Source organism: Eschrichtius robustus, chromosome 3 (assembly GCF_028021215.1).
Source record: "Eschrichtius robustus isolate mEscRob2 chromosome 3, mEscRob2.pri, whole genome shotgun sequence".
Classification (NCBI taxonomy): Eukaryota; Metazoa; Chordata; class Mammalia; order Artiodactyla; family Eschrichtiidae; genus Eschrichtius; species Eschrichtius robustus.
Window position 1 is genome coordinate 88,169,138 of NC_090826.1, and position 25,297 is coordinate 88,194,434.

Below are 25,297 nucleotides of genomic sequence, written 5' to 3' on the forward strand. Positions count from 1 at the left end.
CAACAAAGGAAAACTTGCCCAATAAAATGTTAATTTATCTCATTGGTGCTACATAGTACCAAAATCTATAACTAAAGACACTATACAGATAGCCTAGAGCCAGGCCCTAATGTACATCTTTTTTTAGTGTAAATGATAAAAGTTAGTAAATGATAAAATTAGTAAACAAAAAAAGTAAACCAATAGGAAAGAATCCTTTGATGAAAATTCAGATTCAGTTTAAAATTTGGGAAAAAAATATTAGACCCTCAGCGTTTACCATAAATCAAAATTAATTAGGCTGGATTTAAGAGTTTTTTAAAAATTCTTTAGGAAACTGGAAGAAAATATGGATGAATAATTACTGTATCTCAGATAGTAAAAGATATTAAAAACATAAAAGCAATAGGAAAAAACTTTCAGTACTTCTAGGAACACCATAAATAAAATTTAAAGGCAAATAGGAAAAATTATTTACAACTAGTATGGCAAACAAAAGGTTACTATTCCTAATTCAAAGAGTTCTTACAAATTGTTGATCAACTAATTAATAGGCTTTACCCAAAAATAGGTAGCCATCACAAACAGGCAATTTTAAAAAATAAATAATACAAATAGCCAAGAAAATTATGAAAAATATTTGACCACACTAATATCAGAAATCTGATTAAGACATCAAAATAAGACACTATTTTTGCTCTACTTATATTGCTAAAGGATCTTTTACTTATAATATTCCTAATTAGAGTGAGGTAATGGACACTGTTTTGCAGAAATATAAGTTAAAATAACTTTTCATTGAAGTCCTTTTACCAATCTGCAACAAGAATTTTTAAAACATCCCTACCCCTTGACGAGCTAACTAAATTCTAGGGACCAATCCTGAGGAAATAATCAGACAAAAGTGGTCAAAATTTTACAAACAAGAAACTTCATCATACAACCACTTATAACAGCAAAAGATTCAAAACAACCTAAAAGGCAGAAAAAGGGAGACTGATTAAGCAAATTACAATACTCTGAATAAAATTCAATGTTTTTATTAATAAAATTCAATTAAATGAGAAATGCTCACGACACAATATTAAGTGCCAAAGGTGGAACACAAAACTATGTGTATGGGCCTCCTTGCGTGGTTTGCACATGTGTGTTTGTATAAATTTGCATATCTGTGTTTTGGGTATACTGAAAAACATATTGGAATGCACCAAAAATGCACCAAAATGTACATAGTAGTTATTTCTAAAGTAGTGGGAGTGTAGGAGATTTTTATATTTTTCTTTAAAGTTGTCTAGATTTTTCAACTGTTCTGCAATTAACATATCCTATAAGTTTCATAGTTTACATTTATTAATAACAAAATTAATCATTAATTTGGGCCCATTTTTCCTACCAGACAAGATGTTTGAAATCTTGGCTTGGTCATCTTCTATTTCATTGGTCCCCAAACCTGGCTGTTCATTAAAGTTGCCTGGAGCAGCTTCTAGCAATAAGTCTTCCAGTGCAAACCCACTTCACCCTTGAAATTCCGGTTCAGAAACTTAGCTCAGTATGTTTATGTTTACTTTTTTATTGAGCTTAGTTTCTGTTTTTGTTTTTGTTTTTGTACAGCAGGTTCTTATAAGTCATCAATTTTATACACATCAGTGTATACATGTCAATCCCAATTGCCCAGTTCAGCACACCACCATCCCCAACCCCCCGCGGTTTTCCCCCCTTGGCGTCCATACGTTTGTTCTCTACATCTGCGTGTCACATTCTGCCCTGCAAACCGGTTCATCTGTACCATTTTTCTGGGTTCCCCATACGTGTGTTAATATACGATATTTGTTTTTCTCTTTCTGACTTACTTCACTCTGTATGACACTCTCTACATCCATCCACGACTCAACAAATGACTCAATTTCGTTCCTTTTTATGGCTGGGTAATATTCCATTGTATATATGTACCACAACTTCTTTATCCATTCGTCTGCTGATGGGCATTTAGGTTGCTTCCATGACCTGGCTATTGTAAATAGTGCTGCAATGAACATTCGGGTGCATGTGTCTTTTTGAATTACGGTTTTCTCTGGGTATATGCCCAGTAGTGGGATTGCTGGGTCATATGGTAATTCTATTTTTAGTTTTTTAAGGAACCTCCATACTGTTCTCCATAGTGGCTGTATCAATTTACATTCCCACCAACAGTGCAAGAGGGTTCCCTTTTCTCCACACCCTCTCCAGCATTTGTTGTTTGTAGAATTTCTGATGATGCCCATTCTAACTGGTGTGAGGTGATACCTCATTGTAGTTTTGATTTGCATTTCTCTAATAATTAGTGATGTTGAACAGCTTTTCATGTGCTTCTTGGCCATCTGTATGTCTTCTTTGGAAAAATGCCTATTTAGGTCTTCTGCCCATTTTTGGATTGGGTTGTTTGCTTCTTTCATATTGAGCTGCATGAGCTGTTTATATATTTTGGAGATTAATCCTTTGTCCGTTGATTCGTTTGCAAATATTTTCTCCCATTCTGAGGGTTGTCTCTTCCTTTTGTTTATGGTTTCCTTTGCTGTGCAAAAGCTTTGAAATTTCATTAGGTCCCATTTGTTTATTTTTGTTTTTATTTCCAGTACTCTAGGACGTGGATCAAAAAAGATCTTGCTGTGATTTATGTCAAAGAGTGTTCTTCCTATGTTTTCCTCTAAGAGTTTTACAGTGTCCGGTCTTACATTTAGGTCTCGAATCCATTCTGAGTTTATTTTTGTGTATGGTGTTAGGGAGTGTTCTAATTTCATTCTTTTACATGTACCTGTCCAGTTTTCCCAGCACCACTTATTGAAGAGACTGTCTTTTCTCCATTATATATCTTTGCCTCCTTTGTCATAGATTACTTGACCATAGGTGCATGGGTTTATCTCTGGGCTTTCTATCTTGTTCCATTGATGTATAATTCTGTTTTTGTGCCAGTACCATATTGTCTTGATTACTGTAGCTTTGTAGTATAGTCTGAAGTCAGGGAGTCTGATTCCTCCAGCTCCGTTTTTTTTCCCTCAAGACTGCTTTGGTTATTCGGGGTCTTTTGTGTCTCCATACAAATTTTAAGATGATTTGTTCTAGTTCTGTAAAAAATGCCATTGGTAATTTGATAGGGATTGCATTGAATCTTTAGATTGCTTTGGGTAGTATAGTCATTTTCACAATATTGATTCTTCCAATCCAAGAACATGGTATATCTCTCCATCTGTTGGTATCATCTTTAATTTCTTTCATCACTGTCTTATAGTTTTCTGCATACAGGTCTTTTGTCTCCCTAGGTAGGTTTATTCCTAGGTATTTTATTCTTTTTGTTGCAGTGGTAAATGGGAGTGTTTCCTTAATTTCTCTTTCAGATTTTTCATCATTAGTGTATAGGAATGCAAGAGATTTCTGTGCATTAATTTTGTATCCTGTAACTTTACCAAATTCATTGATTAGCTCTAGTAGTTTTCTGGTGGCATTTTTAAGATTCTCTATGTATAGTATCATGTCATCTGCAAAGAGTGACAGTTTTACTTCTTCTTTTCCAATTTGTATTCCTTTTATTTCTTTTTCTTCTCTGATTGCTCTGTCTAGCACTTCCAAGACTACGTTGAATAATAGTGGTGAGAGTGGACATCCTTGTCTTCCTCCTGATCTTAGAGGAAATGATTTCAGTTCTTCACCATTGAGAATGATGTTTGCTGTGGGTTTGTCGTATATGGCCTTTATTATGTTGAGGTAGGTTCCCTCTATGCCCACTTTCTGGAGAGTTTTTATCATAAATGGGTGTTGAATTTTGTCAAAAGCTTTTTCTGCATCTATTGAGATGATCATATGGTTTTTATTCTTCAATTTGTTAATATGGCATATGACATTGATTGATTTGCGTATATTGAAGAATCCTTCCATCCCTGGGATAAATCCCACTTGATCATGGTGTATGATCCTTTTATTGTGTTGTTGGATTCTGTTTGCTAATATTTTGTTGAGGATTTTTGCATCTATATTCATCAGTGATATTGGTCTGTAATTTTCTTTTTTTGTAGTGTCTTTGTCTGGTTTTGGTATCAGGGTGATGGTGGCCTCATAGAATGAGTTTGGGAGTGTTCCTTCCTCTGCAATTTTTTGGAAGAGTTTGAGAAGGATGGGTGTTAGCTCTTCTCTAAATGTTTGATAGCATTCACCTGTGAAGCCATCATTTTGTTTGTTGGAAGATTTATAATCACAGTTTCAATTTCATTACTTGTGATTGGTCTGTTCATATTTTCTGTTTCTTCCTGGTTCAGTCTTGGAAGGTTACACCTTTCTAAGAATTTGTCCATTTCTTCCAGGTTGTCCATTTTATTGGCATAGAGTTGCTTGTAGTAGTCTCTTAGGATGCTTTGTATTCTGCGGTGTCTGTCGTAACTTCTCCTTTTTCATTTCTAATTTTATTGATTTGAGTCCTCTCCCTCTTTTTCTTGAAGAGTCTGGTTAATGGTTTATCAAATTTGTTTATCTTCTCAAAAAACCAGCTTTAAGTTTTATTGATCTTTGCTATCGTTTCCTTCATTTCTTTTTCATTTATTTCTGATCTGAACTTCATGACTTCTTTCCTTCTGCTAACTTTGGGGTTTTGTTGTTCTTCTTTCTCTAATTGCTTTAGGTGTAAGGTTAGGTTGTTTATTTTAATCTATTCATGTTTAAGGTAATTATCGATATGTATGTTCCTATTATCATTTTCTTAATTGTTTTGGGTTTGTTTTTGTAGGTCCTTTTCTTCTCTTTTGTTTTCCACTTAGAGAAGTTCCTTTAGCATTTGTTGTAGAGGTGGTTTGGTGGTGCTGAATTCTCTTAGCTTTTGCTTGTCTGTAAAGCTTTTGATTTCTCCATCGAATGAATGAGATCCTTGCCAGGTAGAGTAATCTTGGTTGTAGCTTCTTCCCTTTCATCACTTTAAGTATATCATGCCACTCCCTTCTGGCTTGTAGAGTTTCTGCTGAGAAATCAGCTGTTAACCTTATGGGAGTTCCCTTGTATGTTATTTGTCGTTTTCCCCTTGCTGCTTTCAATAATTTTTCTTTGTCTTTAATTTTTGCCAGTTTGATTACTATATGTCTCAGTGTGTTTCTCCTTGGGTTTATCCTGTATGGGACTCTCTGCGCTTCCTGGACTTGGGTGGCTATTTCCTTTCCCATGTTAGGGAAGTTTTCGACTATAATCTCTTCAAATGTTTTCTCTGGTCCTTTCTCTCTCTCTTCACCTTCTGGGACCCCTATAATGCGAATGTTGTTGCATTTAATGTTGTCCCAGAGGTCTCTTAAGCTGTCTTCATTTCTTTTCATTCTTTTTTCTTTATTCTGTTCCGCAGCAGTGAATTCCACCATTCTGTCTTCCAGGTCACTTATCCGTTCTTCTGCCTCAGTTATTCTGCTATTGATTCCTTCTAGTGTAGTTTTCATTTCAGTTAATTGTATTGTTCATCTCTGTTTGTTTTTTCTTTAATTCTTCTAGGTCTTTGTTAAACATTTCTTGCATCTTCTCCATCTTTGCCTCCATTCTTTTTCCGAGGTCCTGGATCATCTTCACTATCATTATTCTGAATTCTTTTTCTGGAAGGTTGCCTATCTCCCCTTCATTTAGTTGTTTTTCTGGGTTTTTGTTTGTTCCTTCATCTGGTACATAGCCCTCCGCCCTTTCATCTTGTCTATCTTTCTGTGAATGTGGCTTTTGTTCCACTGCAGGCTGCAGGATTGTAGTTCTTCTTTCTTCTGCTGTCTGCCTTCTGGTAGGGGCTTAGTTTTATTTTTCTATCCCTTATAGGGCATTGGTTTTTTTAAAAAAATGTTAAGACAATCACTTTCAAATAAATATTCCTCTCTGTTCACATTTACACAAATTTCCAGAAGAAAAAAAATAAGAAATTTTGTCAAAAGTCATACTAAAACCAAGATATGCTGAATTCCCATGATCTAGGTTCCTGTGCTCCTCAGTTTCTTTACCTGCATAAGGGGGATAAACGTGGTCCCTACTTCCTAGAGACTTGGGGAAAATTAAATAAATTGATACATTTAAGTGCTCTAAGTAGTTCCTGACACATAAAAAGCTCTCAATAAATGTTAGCTATTGTTACAACCATCATAATCGTCATCATCAGCAGATCTTAAAAAATTAAGCAAAAGAAATAGTCTTAAATGCTTCGTTTTTAATAACTGAATGCTATCTCTTAGACATTCCTTGTCTAAATACAAGACTATTTAATAATTCATTCTACAACTTTGCCAGGTATTAACCAATACATTCACCAGTCATTAAATATTCATAATTCACCTTTTTCTCTCTTCAAAAAACTGGGTCATTTGCCACTTTCAGCCTTCTGATGCCTCTTCACTTCACCCAAGATTCCAAGACTACTTGATAATATTTTCCTGTCATGCCTATAAATTTTTCTGCTCCCTGATATGAAACCCATCAGAGTCTGAGCAGTTCTGTCTTCGGTGCTTTATATCCTCTTGGGCTTTGATTTCCCTTTAAGCATATTTGTTCTACCCTTTCCAGGATCAGGATTATTCTCCTTAATCAAAAAAATGGAAGTAAAATAGGAGTGTAGTAGTTCTAGTTTATCTCTGACATGTTGATATTACACTCTGCATCTCAGCAGTAGTCTTTTTGCTCTCAACGTAACTTAAATATTGACTATATATATATATATTTACTTATACACACATGCTTTTTGTGTCCTCAGTGTTCTTCACATGCTTCATGTCTTGTCACCCTGAATTTGTACCTTATTTACATATTTGTACATATTTGTACCTATTACAAATGGGTACCACCTGTTTATCTGTATTCTTGGTTTCACGAGCTTTGGGGGAGCTCCCAGTGATATTAAGCTATTTAGTTTGGTTTTGTTTAGTTCTCTTTTCTTTTTACTTGAGATAATCTTTTAATTGTGTATCAATATTTCCATTCGTAAATTGCCCATACTTCATGATCTATCTTCCATCTTAAGATGTTTGCCTCTTTTCAAGAAATTTTTAAAATAATTTTTCAAGAATTTTTTTCAAGAATTTAAAAAATCTACTTTCATTGAAATGTAGTAAACCTCTAACTATGCTCAGGATTCAATTCTAGGATTGCATTTCACCAGGAAGTTTTGCGTTGTTGGTAGTATTTAAGTCCAAATAGTAGCTTCTATTATTGTTCTTTTGAGCCCTTAAACAGTGAAAATATCAGCAGAGGTAGTCAAGAAGTTACAAGATACTTCTATCAGAATGAATCTGAAACCATTTGCCTAATTGAATTCACCAAGTTCTATTATCAATAATGTCTAATTAATCCCAAAATAAATTTCCATATGGGTTCCCTTCCTCCAATACCTCTTAAATGTAGGTGTTTCACGAAGGCTCTGTCTTTAGCTCTCCTTTACATAAATATGTCTCCTGTCATGCTCTGATGTAGTCTCCTGGCCTCAGCTATCCCTTCCAAAACTCTGGCATCTTTATCTCTAGCTCTGACTTCCCTTCTGATCTAGCTCCATCCAACATTTCAACTACCTGCCAGATTACTCCACCAGGTTGTCCCAAAGACACCTCAACCTTGGTGTGAATCACCATCTTCCCTCCCAAACTCTCTTTCTTCTCCTGAATTTCCTATTTCTATTAGTGATTCTGTTCTCCTCTCAGTTTACCTGGATATAAAAGCCTTATACCCCATTTGACCTCTTCCTCTCCTGCATCCATATGTCATCAGTTGCCAAGTCCTGCTAATTTTAACTCCTTGGTATCTCTGACATCCACACCCTCTGTTACCTCTTGTTCAAGCTCTCTTGATCTTATGTATGAGTTGTAGCCTAACTGATTATCCCCTTCAAGTTGTCCTCCTTCAGTATCTATAAATCAGGCTATTTTAAACTTCTTAAAACATGGTTTTAACTCTATTATTCCTCTCCCTCTGAAAACCTTTCATTGCTCCCTATCTCAATATGTAAATAAATTCTAAACTCCTTTCCCTGCCTTTTAGTATTCTCTATTAAGGATTTATCCTCATCTCATTTTCTTATTTCATTTCCCACTACTCTCTGTACGACAACTTGGATTCCAGACTTGCTATTCCAAATAATGTCCCAATTTTCTAAAACAGGCCTTTGCTCACAATGAGCTCTAGAGTTGAATGCCCTTCCTCCCCACCCCCAGCCCTCCAGCAACTACCCAACATACTCTGTTTGGATGCTACTTGAAAGCCTCTCCTAACCAGATCATCTAGAAACAACCACTCCCTTTTGCCCCTCAACTCTCACAAGACCTCACTTGTGCCTTAGTAATGACATTTATCACTTTATTAGACTATAGTTCCTTGCACAAATGATTTCCCTTCTTTTTTTTTTAATTTTTATTTATTATTTATTTTTATTATTTATTTTTCGCTGTGTTGGGTCTTCGTTTCTGTGCGAGGGCTTTCTCTAGATGCGGCAAGTGGGGGCCACTCTTCATCACGGTGCGCGGGCCTCTCACTATCGCGGCCTCTCTTGTTGCGGAGCACAGGCTCCAGACGCGCAGCCTCAGTAGTTGTGGCTCACGGGCCTAGTTGATCCGCGGCATGTGGGATCTTCCCAGACCAGGGCTCGCACCCGTGTCCCCTGCATTGGCAGGCAGCTTCTCAACCACTGCGCCACCAGGGAAGCCCCTGATTTTCCGTCTTAAAGACAATGTAACCTCCTTGGTGAAAGTATCTACTTCTGAATAATTTTCAAACATAGCACAACTCTTAACATCACCTTAGCATAGCATTTATACAGAAGTCCCTAAGTGCTGAATAAATTAAAAATTAAATAACTCAGGATCAATCCTGCCTTCTTGATAGAGTCAAGCATTTTAGAATATTAGCTAATCATTAATCAATAATATCTCTAAAAAACTCACACTCCTAAGTACTGTGCTTACTTTTATCAAGTATGTGATTGTAGTAATATCAATGAATCATAGATGGTCACAATAGCTTTATAGTTGTACAAGGTTACTAAATTAATTTTCAAAACAATTAAGAGCTAGGCTTTTACAGAATTGGAATTTGTGGGTGTCCGCTGCTAAAATATTCCAAGTCAGACAGCTGAAAATCTAGGCAATTGCTCATTGAACAAAACGTCTTTACTAGTTGAACACTGAAGAAGTAAACAGGACTTCTCTGATGGCGCAGTGGTTAAGAATCCGCCTGCCAACGCAGGGGACACGGGCTTGAGCCCTGGTCGGGGAAGATCCCACATGCCGCGGAGCAACTAAGCCCGTGCGCCACAACTACTGAGCCTGCACTCTAGAGCCCGCGAGCCACAACTACTGAAGCCCGCGCGCCTAGAGCCTGTGCTCCGCAACAAGAGAAGCCCGCGCACCACAACCAAGAGTAGCCCCTGCTCGCCGCAAGCAGAGAAAGCCTGTGCACAGCGACGAAGACCCAATGCAGTCAAAAATAAATAAATTTATTTTTTAAAAAAAGTATACAGAAATATATGTTATTACGAACTGAGAGAGTGGCATGGACATATATACACTACCAAATGTAAAATAGATAGCTAGTGGGAAGCAGCCACATAGCACAGGGAGATCAGCTCGGTGCTTTGTGTCCACCTAGAGGGGTAGGATAGGGAGGGTGGGAGGGAGACGCAAGAGGGAGGAGATATGGGGATATATGTATATGTATGGCTGATTCACTTTGTTATAAAGCAGAAACTAACACACCACTGTAGAGCAATTATACTCCAATAAAGATGCTTAAAAAAAAGAAATATATGTTATTCATAATGGTTAACATTAATAAATATCTGATGTGCTGGATTATGACAGGTGTATATAGAGATGCTCAAGCTTCTGGGGAAATTCTGGGAAGCAGATGGCATTTCACATCCATTTATTCCATGATAATTGGGAAGGAAGTAGCTGGCTATGATAACTTTCGGTATACTAGCAATAGAACTACATGTAAAACATAATTTATTCTGCCATAACGAAACTAAATTGTTGCCATATATTTTTCAGTAATGCTTATAGATCTTTATGAAATTTGGCAAAAGGATAATAACTTGCTGCTGATGAATATCTTATGAGGAAAAGTACTCCTATCTTAAAATAGAGTCATGCCCATAACATTATAAAATTACCTTCTTAACTACCTAGACTGATATGAGAGAGGCATCACATTACCTCTGAGTGACAAAACATTGGTATTCCTTAGCAACCCTTCGATAAGCATCGTGTTGCCAAAACACTTAGACACCCTGCCTCTACCCACAGCTTTCATTAACTTATTACTAACCTCAGGATGAAACAAACAACCCAAACTGGTTACCGGCAGTGGTGGGGAAGCGTTGCTGGGTTCAGCAGTCACGGTCACACGTACATAACGCGCTCTTTTCTATGGGCTCTCCACGGAGAGAGGTGGGCGGTTTGCACACCAGCACGCAGGGAACTAAAAATGTGCTCCTTTCTAATGAGGGGCCCTCCTCCGGCGCTGGTTGTGCTGGCCTCCAGACCTCAGTACTTCCCGATAGACAGGGCAATGGGGAAGATGTGAGAAGCTGGACTAATTTCCCACTCAGGGAAATGGTAGAGTGAATTGGCTAAGAGGCTGAACTCAGATTGCCTGGCTTCAAATCCTGGCTCTGCCACTTACTAGTTGTGAGAACCTGGATTGGTTAGTTAATCTCCGGAAACTTCCATTTCCTCTTCTATAAAATGAAAATACTACAATATCTCTGTGTTATCATGACTATTAAGTGTAATATTATTATATCTGTGTTAGTATGACTATTAAGTTAAATAGTGCCTGAAAAATACTTACCAAAATGTTTGGCACAATAAGTTTAAAATATTACCAATATTTGCTTGGTAACAGTTTTGAGAGATAATGGAGAACTGACTCACAGAGGTCTTCATAGTTTTTATTCCTAATGACCAGATTTCATCCAAACAAACAAGTGAATCTGAATATCCATGCTTGTTGCCTAGCTCTTTTTTTTTCAAAAGAGCTGTTTATGAAATTTAAAAAACAATACAGATGGGGTCATATACACTTCTTACACACAAAGAGAAACATGACATAAATTTGGACAGCAATGTATGTTCAAATGAATGCTGTTACATTCAACAAATATACCTGAACTTATACATCAAAAAGGAGATTTACCTTCAAAGGAGTCACATCAGGAAGCCATGCACTTGTTTCAATAATGCTGCCAAATATTTTTGGAATTCCTCCTTCTAAATTACCTCCTGAGCCTGTTTCAAATTCTTTTAGATGTCTTCATTGGAAACAAATGTTTACCTTTGGGAGTTTTCAATTTTGAAAGCAGATTTAAAAACAACTCATAAATAAGATGGAGGACAATGTCACCTCCGGTCAAAAAATAAGGAAATAAGGGCCTTTTTGCATGGCTTGTAAAATGTCTCAAACAACTCCAGACAGGGAATCTCTAAAACATTTCAGACCAATGGAACCATTATCAGAATTAGTGTGTTGCTTTCTGTGTGATTAACAGATTATGTGTTTATTTACTTAATTGTATTAAACAAATACTTGTAGAGCACTATGTGTCAAGCACTGTTCTAGGAGCCTTTGCATACATTAGCTAATTTAATGCTCATCTTATGAGGTAGATGTCCTTATTACTTCCATTTTACAGATGAGGTAATGAGGCACCAAGTTAAGGATTTGGTCCCAGGACACACAGCTCGTTAATGGCAGAGCCAGAAATTGAAACCAGGCTTTCTATATAGTATACAGGCTCTATTTTCTAAAAAGTACAACTTCTGTGTATCAATAGTTATGCTATCTGGGATTTTAAGGTATTGCAATTTAAACTTGGTGAAAGATACTATACCTCTCCATGAATTTTTTTTAACCTCTGCTAGAAGCCCTCTTAGTGTTAACATGCATTATCTGATCCCTTTTTTTTTCTCTCTCTCTCTCTTCCCATAGCAAGGTTTACAGAAGGAAACAGTCTCACTTTCTAGTTTCCTCGCGTTCTAACGCTCTGTAGGCTATCCTGTTTTCCCACATAAGCAGATCTTTTACCCAGCAGTTTCTTCAGCCTTATGCCAGGAACAGTCTCTCTCCTCACAATGTTTCCTCATGCCTATTTCAAAACTCCCTCCTATTTCAAAATTCACATTTTCCATTGCATCTCTAAGTAGCTCAATCTTGTTAGACTTAATGGGGAAGATAGAAAAGATGAGGGGGGAAGGAAAGACATTAAAATATTTTTAAATTCTCTTTGAAAAAGCACCTTATATCATTTTCCATCAGTAAAATGCTTTGAATGTCTCACTTTGCTCTCCTTTGCCTTGAAATAGGAGTTTCCAAAGCAGCTTCATACCAATGCCAAGAGCATACCACTGGCCAGCCATTCGATAATGACAGCATCCCCAAGGAAACATACTTAAGCAAATTGAAAAAAAATAGATTATGTTGGAACACTTTTTATTGCAGGATAAAAGAAAAATACAGGAAGAAATCTCACAGAAGCGTTTGAAAATAGAGGAAGAAAAACTAAAGCACCAGCATTTGAAGGTAACTTATGACTTTAATTTCATTTCAATGATTTTGCATTCAAATATTCTAATTGCACTCAAATTTCAGTAGTAAAGATGCTTTAGGAAGGAAAAAAATTCCAACAGTTATACTAACACCCTAATAACCATAAGGGAAGCCAATAAGCTAATAATATTTGCATATGAGACTAATACCTCCTGGCAAACATGTGGAAAATTGAAAACATGTTTTTATTACTTTTACCCTTTATTACTGAATTTCCTCACTTTCTTGGGTAACCTTGAGAATTCAGTCTCGATAGTTTAGCCCTGAATACAGTCTTGCTTAACATCCCTCGGGAGTGGATCCAGCTGGGAAGTCCCTTTTGAAATCAATGAAAAGCCAGCCCTTACCCAGGGCGTGCAAAGCAGACAGTGTCTGGCCTGCTCAAGGATGCTCGTATTTAAAAGCTCAGTGCAATGAATTCAATGCTGTTTGAGTGTGGTTCAAGGTTCTGTTTTATTTTGTTTTGACAGAACATGAGATCATAACCAAAAATAAACCTCCATTTTTAAAATCAGACTTTACATCTTTCATGGGTGTGGTCATTTTGTAATTTAAGCACATTGAGTCTCACATTTTATTATGTAGCTTAGTCATAGGGTGCAACCAAATGACAAACAGGAGCTCCTTGTGAACAGGCCCAGGCAGGAAACTACTTACCTGGCAGGGCTTCTATCCATAGATGTAATAAATCCCTCAGTGAAACAATGCCGCACACTCGTGGGGTCTACAATCTTTTGGTAAACTTGCGGAATTCAGCTAAATCCATCTTTCTGTTGGATCAAGTAACCACCTCTTGAGAGAAAAAAGACACAGTTTAGGATTCCAATTAGCCTCAGTTCTCTGGATTCTGTTTGCTTCTTTGCTCCTATACAAATTGACATTTCCAATGTTTGATGAATAATTTCAATGTGTAGTCAGTCTGCTATCCTTACAGTTTGTCACATTGAATTTACGTGAGTAGGAGACATAGCCAAGAAATGCAGTGTGTACTCCCAGAAAAATCAATGAAATAACAAATTTTACCAAGTCATTTTGATACAAGTCAAATGAAGTCAAAAGCAAGTGTACAACAATTTTTGAGATAGGCAATTTCTAACTCCAAAATCATTCTCTCTCTCTCTCTCTTTCACACACAAACATACACACACACATACAATTTGGATCTCACAGTGAACTAATTACTGCTTCTGAGTAATTGCTATCCTTGCAGAATGAGTAGCCAAACAACATTAGCGTTCACAGTAGGAGAAAAGTTTTATATATCCTCTCTGTTCATTCTAGGAAGTAAGTTTCACACAGGAAAATTCTAACACACTGAGAGGTCCATTTCTGAGGTGACACCTCATTTCAGTACTCAACAAAAACAGTCCGAAAAGTAATATATACTGTTCCCTAGAGGTTTGCTTTCTGGAACCCAGAAGACCTCTTCTAATCCAATCCAATCAAAGTATGTATCATGCTTTGGACTGCAGCACACAGTTGTGCAGATGGTTTACTGCGTAAAGTTACCTGAGAGAGCGGGGTGCTGAAATCCTGCCCATACTCCCTTGGAACCGTGCGCTCTGGCACAGGGCTGCTTCTGTCTGGAGGACAAAGTTTCTTTCTCTGTGCACAAAAGTGCTGTCCACCTTCCCAAGCTGTGCACTGACCTGAAGGAGTAGGAGTGGGGAACTGTACCTTTTCCTAATTTGCATATTAATGCCTTAGAGACTAGCAGTGGCCTTGAGAGTTGTAGCCCTTATGCTTGCAACCTAGTGGGAAATTCAAGGTTAAGTAAATAATTAGTACAAGTTAAAGGATGATTTTTTTAAATTTAAGCATAAGTGTAAGCATTAATAATTCTTTAATCTGGGGTGGTCAAAAAAGGTTCTGTTAAAGGTGTGGGATTTAACCTGAGTCTTAACTGATAAGTAGAAAGCCTTCAGTCAATAAACATTTATTAAGCACCTATTACGTGCAAGGTACTAAGCTGGACATTAAGAATATAAAATAAGTTTGATCTGTGCCCTTAAATGGTAACTGACACATAAACTTATAATGACATTTATACTGTGATGAACACTGTATTCAAGGCATCAACTGCAAAGGGAACATAGAGGAGAGACTGGCTGTTTCAGTAAGTACATTCTTCCAAGTTCTGCAGAAAATGGTTGGCTATTCCAACAGCAACTAGGCACAATTCCAAAATAGGGTTCAAAAATGTGCAGAAGTGTTCTAAAAATTGATTCCAAAATATCTTCACCAAGTCAAAAAATCTCTGTTGGCTTCTGCAATTACCAGCCTTTCTTTTTATTTTCTTCTTCATCCATTTATCTCCATTCCAGTGACTATCCTCACCACTTTCCCGACTGCAAATTATTTCATTACATGTCAATGACTCACTTTAAACAACACAAATGTAAATATTTACAAAGTGCTCCTTCTGTATGAGCAGTACACACACTTCAACATAGTTGTGGTAACTCACTCTAATATCCTTTAGCTCTGGAACCTGACATTCATACCAATGACATCCTGGAAAGGGAGTTTCCATGGCCATTAACAGCATTCTCACATTCAAACTTTCTGAGACTTGTCCACTCTTGATCTTCTTGCCTAGTATTCAACCTAGAAAACATTTCTGGAAGTCCATTTAAATCATGGCATGAAAAACTAATTTATTCTTAACGTCTCCTGTAACTGCTGTGCAGAATATAGAAGTGCTTCAGGAAAACCTTTCCCTAAAAAACTGCCAGAAGATCTACTACCTGCATGTCACTTATATTTTTATTTAGTTACTATGGTTTTTGATTCTGAATGTCATTGTTGTGAAATAGATTTTATTCTATTCCTCAATCTCATAGACTAAAGCATAAGTCTAAACTGTGACATAAAAGCAAAATAACTTTGTGGTTACCACAATATGTGATTATACCATATCATTCTGATTGCACATCCAAATTACATATTTAGAGGCAAAAAGTTCTCTGCCAGAGTTAAATGACAATTCCTGAACTATGAACAAAGCTTATAAGGCTAAAATTAAAATTATTCTTAGTCCTAACCAGACTAAGAACCAAGAATGAAGCCCCAACATTACTTAATTATGTTACAGGAGCCATTCTCCACCCTCTACAACTCAGCATCATAAGACCATCCCATCTGAGTGTTTCTTACAGTGATATGGATGTAATTGACTGAAACTATCCTTGTAGGTGGTTTGTAAGAACTGTAATTTACTTTGATGGATGTCATCTATATTCTTTACTGTGCATTAGATATCATCATATTCCATCAAATAAAAATATACTAAAATCAAGGTAAATTCTTAAATGCTGATATATTGAGATTTTCTTGGCATATTATCAGGAAATAAATCTTGACCTTTATTAATAATATTTACTGTGTCTGTGGGAACACATCTTTACAAACAACTAAACAGCTATAATTAAGGGAAAAGATAACATTGTGGGAAGGAATCTGGCTACAAACTGGAATAATACAAACTGCTTTTATGGGGTGTGTTGTCCACATGCAATTTCTTGAAACTCTGAAAAAAACCAACACAAATATGATGATCTGGGTTGAGATAATTACTGACTTAGTCTAGTGGTTTTCAAACTGTGTCCTGTGCATCTGTAGGCTTCCAGGTCCCCTCATTGCTTCAACTAGAGCAGGCCACATTTCATCTATTCTACAAGTTATAATTCCAAATAACATTTATTTGTAATCAGTGTAATATTTTTAATGATTTGAAAAAAAATTGCCTTAGTTAAAATAAACTTCCTTTGGTAATTATCTAGCCCAATCAACCTTATTTAAATTTATCTTAAATTCAGAGGTATTTACATTCCAGTTGTATTAATTCTGTTTTTTAAAAAAAGCATGTTTTTAAAAAAGACAAATATTCCTCTTACTTGCTTTCATTCTAATCATGGTGTTAGAGAGAGAAGTGTCAAAAAAATAAGGAAAATTCCCATTCTTCTCTCCTCACCACTTTAGAAACAGTAAATTCCCAGGGAATAATTATTGAACAAATAATTTACAAAGGTAGATAGATATATAGTGACAGTACTTTTCTTCAGGAAGAAAAGAAGAAACTCAAACACTTTGAAAATAATATCTAACAGTTTTCCCTTGAGACACGGACAGGATGCTAGCTAAAACCCCCTGAAATTTACAGGTCTTCTTCATTTGCTTTGTCTTCTTAGGCTCAAGTCCAGGAATGTAATTCTTTCATGCAAATTCGAGGGGATTTTTTTTCCACCTGATGAAACATAAATCTTTTTTGTTTTATTAAAGTTGACAAAAATTCAACTCACAAATATTTAGACAGATTGGTGAATTTTATGTATCATATGATTGGGACGAGTAGGGAGCTGAACGTAAAGGATATCTAGAACCAAGGAGGCTCTCAGACGAAAGAAGGGGTACTGGGTAGGCAAAACAATAAATGTCAACCACAGAGCCTAAGACTGTCATTGAATTAGTTTAAGATACAATAGCAATCTCTTGTTTTGCCCACCATTCCAATTAATCCCACAAAAGATTTTTTTTTTTGGAGGGGTCACTACGTACTGTCACTGGGATGAATAGCAAATGGCTTCAAGGAGCTTGTTACTTTGACACAAGATATACACCCATCAACCCAACAAATCATAGTAAGGCATCATCATGATGAGGTCCCTACATGACTGTTAAAAATACAGTAAACATACAGTATAGGTAAACATACACTGCTGTGTGATTCTGAAGAAGGAGAGTTCCCTGGGGGTGAAGTGAGGCTGGGGGGGTGGGGGAAGATGCAGAGGTAGGACAGAGATCTTCATAGAGAAGGAGGACCTGAACTAGACCTTAGGATATACATAGGATTCAGATACATAAACCCTGGCTTTAGAAGGGGGTCAAGAAGGGTGCAAAGTAGGAAACTATCACATTTATTCACGCAAGACTGAGAGAAAACAATTTCTCTTTAATATTTCCACTATTTGAAATTAATAAGATTTGAAAGCATTCAGATTTTGGAATTTTCGATTGATATAAGAACATATATTTATGTTTCCTGATATCAGAAAAAGGCCTTGAGGGAGAAATGGCTTCTAGATGGAATCAGCAGTGGAAAAGAACAGGAAGAGATGAAGAAACAAAATCAACAAGACCAGCACCAGATCCAGGTTCTAGAACAAAGTATCCTCAGGTATGGCCCTCTCTGAGATACTCCACAACTACCTTTATTTTGACTTTGTCCCATGTTGAATGTATAAAAGCCATTCTCCTTTTTAGGGGCACAATCAGATCTTCCATCTGGATTTCTAAGACTAAGAAAACACACCAGAAAGCAACAACAGAAATTTTGCTGTAAAGGTCCCCAAAACATAGCAACACGAGACTCATTTTTAAAATACGTATGGGTGACTTACCCATAGCTCTCTGAGCCCATTTCCTCATCTACAAAATGGTAGTAACATTATCTATCTTTCAGAGTTGTTGAACAGATTAATAAATGCATGTGCTAAACTACTAGCACCTGCGTGGCATTTGGCAAGAGATCAAAAGCAGTTCTTCACTGCCTCAACCCCCTCTCTCATCTTAGGACAGGTGACAGTTATAAGGGTGTGTGCGGACTCTCCCCCCATCACACCTCTTCCCAGGCCCTCCCTAGCCTCAGCCATGATATTTTGGAAGAGAAGACACTATAGGACTACTTCACTAACATTTTCTCTCTTCTACTTCTCTGATTGATCACAAGGGTTGACTTCACTTCTCAGTGTCCTTTCCTGACCGTCATACATAATTAGTACAGACTCAGCAACTTCGGATATAGCAAGTAAAGTTTTTTAATTGCCTTGGCTTAAAATGAGGTGTTGGACCTGAAAAAAATTGGAAAGCTCAAATATAAGATGGGATTATTAATATTATCACAAAGTATAGATAGCACAGAAGAAAAAGATGTGAGAAATGTCAGAATCATTTTCTAGCCCACACATGGAAAAAAGATGGAACTTTTTGTGGTATAATAATGACAATAATTTAAAGCCTACACATCTTTGAAACATAGGCAACTTTCAAAGCCTCACTCACTGCAAATTTGTTACCTTTTGTGAGGACCATAGGAAAGACCGGGAAGATAAAAATATCCAGTAGCTGTGCTATGACCACATTTTGTCCATACTCACCACACTATGTAAACAGATTGCATTAGGCCTTAAATTGACAACATGGAAAAAAAAAAAAAAAACTCTTTTTTCAACTGATTTTTATTTTACTAGCTTAATTTCATACACTTGTATATTTAATAGCTAAAATCATTGCTCATTCTTATTTAGATGTTTTTAAATTAACAATTCTTTTAAAGTTATATTTTATAATTGAAATGTTTATATTTATAAACTCCTCAGTTGTTTGTTCAAAGATATGAACTGCTGCTGAATGGCAGATAGTAAATACTTTTAAAATAACTCAATAAATCAACTCTACAGTTTGGAAAACTTGATTATTCGTAAGGCATCCCTTAGCAAAAGCTTCCTAACAAAGTCTGGTTTAGTTGATGATTGCTTTCCTCACCCTTCCACACACAATCCTTATCTCTCAAGGAGCTCTGAATTTAATCCCTGTAAACCCTTGCCCTGCACAGACACCTCCTTTCTTCCCCTCAGAGCGCCTTCTTTGGAGTCTTTCCACATACTGAACACCTACGACTTTCTCTGCATCTGATGATAAATGAAGTAGCTACATATACTCAAAGTCCATTAACGAGTCTGGGCTGCTTTCTGAGTAATCCAAGAGAATTTACTAGGACTCTACTGATTGCTTTCAGGCCTTGCCTGAATGCTCTGAGAATCACATAAGCTTCTAGTAGTTTTGGTAGTGGCTTGCCTAGTTAGAGCTCCTCTGTGACGAAAGAGAGAGAAAAAGAGGGAGGGAGGGAGGAAGGAAGGGAGGCAGGAAGGAAGGAAGGGATGAAGGGAGGAAGAAAGAAGAACAAAAACAAGGGAGAGAAAGAAGAGGAGAAGTAGGAGGAAGAGGAGGAAACCTATTTGCTGAGCCATATTATGTACCAGGCGTTTTGCATATATCATCCCATTTAATCTTCATAACCCTATAAGGCAGGTGTTACGATCTTCACTTTTTGCAGAGAGATTAAAGAATTCACTGTTAGGAAGTGGCAGATCAGAGACTACTTAATTTGACTATCCAATGCTGCCTATAAAATAATGGCACACAGCAACCTCTGTGGACTGAAAAGTCATTATCTTGTAAGAAGTCTTTGAAGCATGTTCTGTCCCTTGGTTCTGCTTTCTCCAAACAGCCTTTACCACAATCAGGATCTTCTTCCACGTCCAATTAATGTCTTTGTTAAACTACCAATTAAATGTCTATTCATTACCCAATTTCTGGCATCTCACTGCGACTCTATTTTAGATCTTTAGGATGTCATTAACCCATCAGTGCTCCTTTATTAACACCAAACGATTTTAATCCCCAAATATAAATAATAATAACAGTAATGGTTCATTTTTAAATGGCCTTGTGCAATTTACAAAGCACTTGCACTTCCATTAAGTCATTTATTACTCACAGCAATCCTAGAAAGAAAGCATCAACACCTCCATTTCACAGATGAAGAAATATGCTCAAAGAGGATAAGGGACTTCATTAAGATCACAGAGCCAGTAAAGGATAGATTTGGGTCTCAAAGTGAGTCAAATTCAGTGCTCTCCAGCTGTAAAATTAATAGAGAGCTATAGGTGTAAATGCTCTGGAAGTAGTAAAATACCTGACACCTAACAGCAAACTGCATTGTTTAAGGAGTAGTCCTAAAAAGACGTATTTGCAAAGAGCTAGTAAAGAATTTGCACCATCATGACCCATAAAGGCATGTTTATCTCCTTTAAAATGTGCAGGGAACAGAACATTCTAAAGCAACCTACGGAGACAAAAAATAACTGTGCATTGTCAGTATTCAGCAGCCTCCACTGCTGCCTAGCATTATAGAAATCACGTTGCCGAAGCAGCTTTACCTGATAACTGAACATTTTTTCCTCAGGTATTTCTAAAGCTGCTAAATAATCAGGTACATGTTTTTAAATTCATTCTTTTTCAGAAACAACTACCCACAGTGCTTAAGAGGCTTTTATTACCAGCTAAATACAGTGCATTTTCCTGTAAGCTCCGAATGGCAACCAAGCCAACTGATGAGGTTGAAGTAGGCAGAGCCATCCTCCTTCCCTAAGCAGAAAAAGTATCCCAATCCCTGAATGTGATTTATCACCCGACTTCGGTGCCTGCTCAAGGGTAACATTTGCCATCTGCCAGGCCTCTCAGCTACAGGATAAGATTTTAATAGGCACATCAAAATAGAAATGTTGCTATTACCTCAGAGTCTGTAGCAAGGCCAGACTGCCCATGAAGTTTGCATTCCTTTTACTTCCACGGTTTCACGCGATGAACTGAGAGAGCATGGTCTTTGGCATTCAAATTCCTGTTCTGCCGACCATAGTTCATAAGCCTGGCCACGTTCTTTCATCTCTTTGGGCCCAATTTCCTTGTCTGTAATAGTGGACCATCATAAGCCACTTCACGGGACTGGGATGAGTGAAACAACTTCACGAGTGCCTGACGCATGGTAGGTGTTTAAAAAACATTAGATACTATTTCTTATAAGGAATCAAAAATAATTAAAAGAAGGACACTGCCTAGAGCTTTATCTGGAGATTTTCATCTTTTGGCTAAGATCTCTCATTCCTTTATGCTAGTACAAAGAATCTTTTTCTTTGAGTAATCTGAGGTTATCCCCCAACTAAGATTCTTTCCATATGGAAAATAATTGATGGATTTTCTTTATGGTTTGAAGACTAAAATGTTAATAATATCAGTTAATTTTTACAGAGCATTTGTGGTAGACCAGGCACTGTACTAAGCACTTCATATATATTATTTTGTGAATTCTCACAACCATCTTATGAGGGAGATAACATTTAACAGGTGAGAAAACTGACATTCATAGAGGCTAATTTGCCCTATGTCATACAGCTAAAAAATTAAGAGCCAGAATTTAAAATCGAATTAAAAGTCCTAATCATAAAAATAAATTGTGTCTTGGATCCATAGCAAAATTTTACAAAAGTTAAATCCTATAAAAGCTATCCTCTACAGCATTTTTAATTTCCAATCCATGCCATCATTTCACTCTTATATGCATCATTTTATAGAGACATTCATATGACTCTTTATCATATTAAAAACACTCAGAGGTTCCCTGACTCACACATAACCTTTAAGTAAAGTATGCCTTCATATTTATCCTCTCATTTTTCCTTTCAAAGAGAGGCAACATTTCAGAAACTAAGTGGGTTTCCATAGTTCTTGTTTCTGAGTCACACGTTAGCTCTGGAACAATATTAGTGAGCACTTTGACTTGTGCCCTGATTAATACCTTAGGAGAAAACGTTCCCAGGAGGAAAACTGTATTGAACATCTTGTGAATCACTTTGCTCAAATTAGAGTTTCAATTTGCCTCCCAAATGAGCCTTGCTCTTAGTGTGACCACTGAACCCTTTACTTGCTGATTGTAGGCACAGCTGCAAATCCAGCACTGACTTCTCAATCCAAATAGCCATGTGCACAGATTTATAGGCTGAATTAGAAATCCTGTTCTATCACTTCTGCTGCTTTCCTCCAACCAATACCTACACCCAAAAGACACCCCAAGCACCCTAAGAAGTGTCCAAGGGAGCTATGTCATTCACTTGCTAGGTTCCTCTTTGCTATCTAGCTACCCTGCAGTTCTCCATGACTCCCTCTGCCAAACTGCCTTGCATCAAGCTCCCTTCCAGATACTTGCTACTTTTTGTACTGTGTCCAAAGACCTCTGACTTCAATTGGAGCACACAGAGTGCCTGAAAGAAATGTCATAAGCATAAAATGCAAAAGGTTAACTGCCAAGGAGAATGATGCAAATACACTGCATTCCCTTTGAGAAGGATTATCTACTTCTGATTAAATGTTCCCTAGTAAGAATTTTTTTTTAATATTCCAAAGTACCCTTCTGACCTTCTGCCTTTCTTTTTTTTTTTTTTTTTTTTTTTTTTTTGCCTTTCTTTAATGCACTTTCATTCGTCTCCAAATAGGCAGAAACTGCCTTCCACGTATCATACTCATGGGAAGGTGCATGTGAAGCTTGGATTTCTATGTGATTGTATGTCATGAGAAAAGCTGGATAGTGGGCTGTTATAGCAGCTATAGCGAACTCACATCACTTAAGGGAAATCCCTCCACAAGTGGAGATGGACAACTAGAAAATACACTCTGCTCAACAGCGTGTAGAGCAATAAACTACTCAGTTAGCTCAAAAGATAGCAGGCAAGATTCAATTTCAAGAAGGAACCCGAAGTACTGATGTAGAAATATAAAGCTTAAATGACTTTGTTGCTGGTTATGGTTTACCAAAGTTTAGCTCATTAATATTTCTATCCAAGTTTAACCGCTACCTAATGTTCTTATCTACCTGTACAAGCCAATTGTACCTTAGTGAAAATAATGTCTCATCAAACACAGTGGCACATGCTGCATGGAAAATATCAAAGGCTAAATGTTTCTGTCTTCCTGCTCTGACCCAACCAGCCACATCTAACATCACACTGCATGGAGATAGACAAGCTGCTCTTCTGTGACAACATAAGAGAAGATAAAGGGAAAAAAGGCAAAAAGGGAGAAAAAAAACCCACCATTTGTTTCTTCTTAAATTTGCTGTTGCCTAGAAACACACAAGAAATTATTCTGAGGCAATTATCTCAGTCAAAATCATTCCAAGCATGTTTTTCACTGCCCATATTTGACTAACTCGTTTACCAGATTTGTAATAGTTCATCTGTGGTTATTTTTAATTTCCCAGATATTCTGATTATTTTTAATTCAGGAGCTTTTTAAATTTAACAAAAAGAGCTAAGTTAACCAAATTTTCAGCATAAAAAAGGGGGAAAAAATCTATCTCCCCCCACAAAAAAATACAATTCCTAGCACATAGTAGGAGTATCTATGACTACATAGCTTAATAAATGAATGAATGGTGGATGGATGGATGGATGGATGGATGAATGGACTTGAAAATACCACATATTTAAGGAGACCAGATGAAGATTAGACAGTGATTTGAATGTTAATAAACTACAAAGGAATGTCTTGAAATTTTTTAAAAAATAAAAAATAAACACCCAACTATCTTGAGTCAAGGGCAAAGTTACATGGCTATAGTGCCCCTGGTTTTTGAGGCAATTGTTGATAGCATGTTTTACCATCTCATCATTTTACTTTCTCACTTTCCCCCTTCTTCATATGCTCTTTTTATTTCCTTATCCCTGCCTTCCAGCATTCTCTCTTGCTCATACCTGCCAATCTTGTTTATATGTTAGTAGAAATAAGGATTAAATGGTTACCTAGAATAAACACTCCCCCACCACAATGGTAAGCTGAAAGGTAGAATAGAATAACCTCTGAGAGTCCTCTCCTCACCCGACTGCAATTCAGTAACAACAGCTATCCTTTACAGAGTACATATTATGTACTAAGCATTATTTTGAGAATGACAGTTCTCTGAGCGGAGTCTAATTAGCCTTGTTTTACACATACAGACACTAAAGCACAGAAAGCTATGAACCTTTTAACAACTGACCTATAAGTCACACACAGATCTTTCTGACTCCAGGCCCTTTCCATCATGCTTCACCCTGCTTATTCTTGATTCATTTCAATGAACATTTATTAAGAACCCGCCACATATAAGTCTTTGTTCTTCTAGAGGAGATTTAAGAATCATAAACTCCTCAAAGCAAATTTTTATTTGTTTACCTCTCTTTACATCCTTTAACTTTTCAATGTACTTTTACATTAAATATCTCATTCAAAACAATATTCGGTAACTTGAAACACAAGTTTAAGGCCGTTAACAGTGATGTCATAGATCTTTGGCTGTATTGGCATGAGTAAAGAAGGAAAAAAGGAACAACTGAACAATCCAGAAAGTGGGAGGAGAGTTCGTTTCAGTGATCCATCTTCCAGGTGGCGGTCATGTTCAAAAGCAGAGACTTATTGTGTTAGAGAAAGAGTCTGTGCTGCCATAGGGCCTAGGCTTCCCCATTCCCCACGAGAGTCCCCAGAGACTAAATTTATAGCTCAGAAAACTTCCACACCACCCCCTTGCAATGCATCTTTTGTCTGACATAAAGCAAATGTCACTTAGTTCATTTAGACCACCCCAGGCTAACTGGTCTTTGTTGGTTATTCTGTGTTATACTGAGGTTGGAGTTTATATTTTTGGTGTTCAAATAATAAGAGTCCTGTTCTTGGCATCAAATATGAACAATTAACACTAGGCTCAAAGTCAAAATGAAGTGGATAGAAAGTAGAAAATATAGTGGCTGCTCTATAATACTGTTAGAGATAAATGTTAACGGTTACAAGACACTAAGCCAGTAATTATTTCTGAATGGAGAGAGTCACTGGCTGTATACATCACTGAATATGTTTTGTCATTTCATAATATGGTTACAAGTAGTATATTCACTATAAATAGTTTTCCCCTACAACTTATTTTCTTTTAAGAAAAAAAAGCTTTCCAAAATCATGGATAAGCATATCTGCAGTTAACTTGCCATGACCTGGCTATGACAGTATTTGAAGGTCACTGGCAGAACATCTGAGAAGCCCATAACTAACCAATTTGCCATATCACACCAACCTCCCGGGTGTACGTTTATTTGTGTTCATTTGAAAATTA

General features: G+C 36.9%; 1 protein-coding gene across 1 annotated transcript in view; it reads left to right on the plus strand.

Moving 5' to 3' along the window:
* The window catches only part of PALMD (palmdelphin), a 53,965-nt gene that overhangs the window by 11,125 nt on the left and 17,543 nt on the right, over positions 1–25,297 (plus strand). The window contains exons 3-4 of the mRNA XM_068540387.1: positions 12,436–12,516; positions 17,595–17,719. Coding sequence (XP_068396488.1) covers positions 12,436–12,516; positions 17,595–17,719 — 206 coding nt within the window. The remainder of the gene's footprint in view (positions 1–12,435; positions 12,517–17,594; positions 17,720–25,297) is intronic.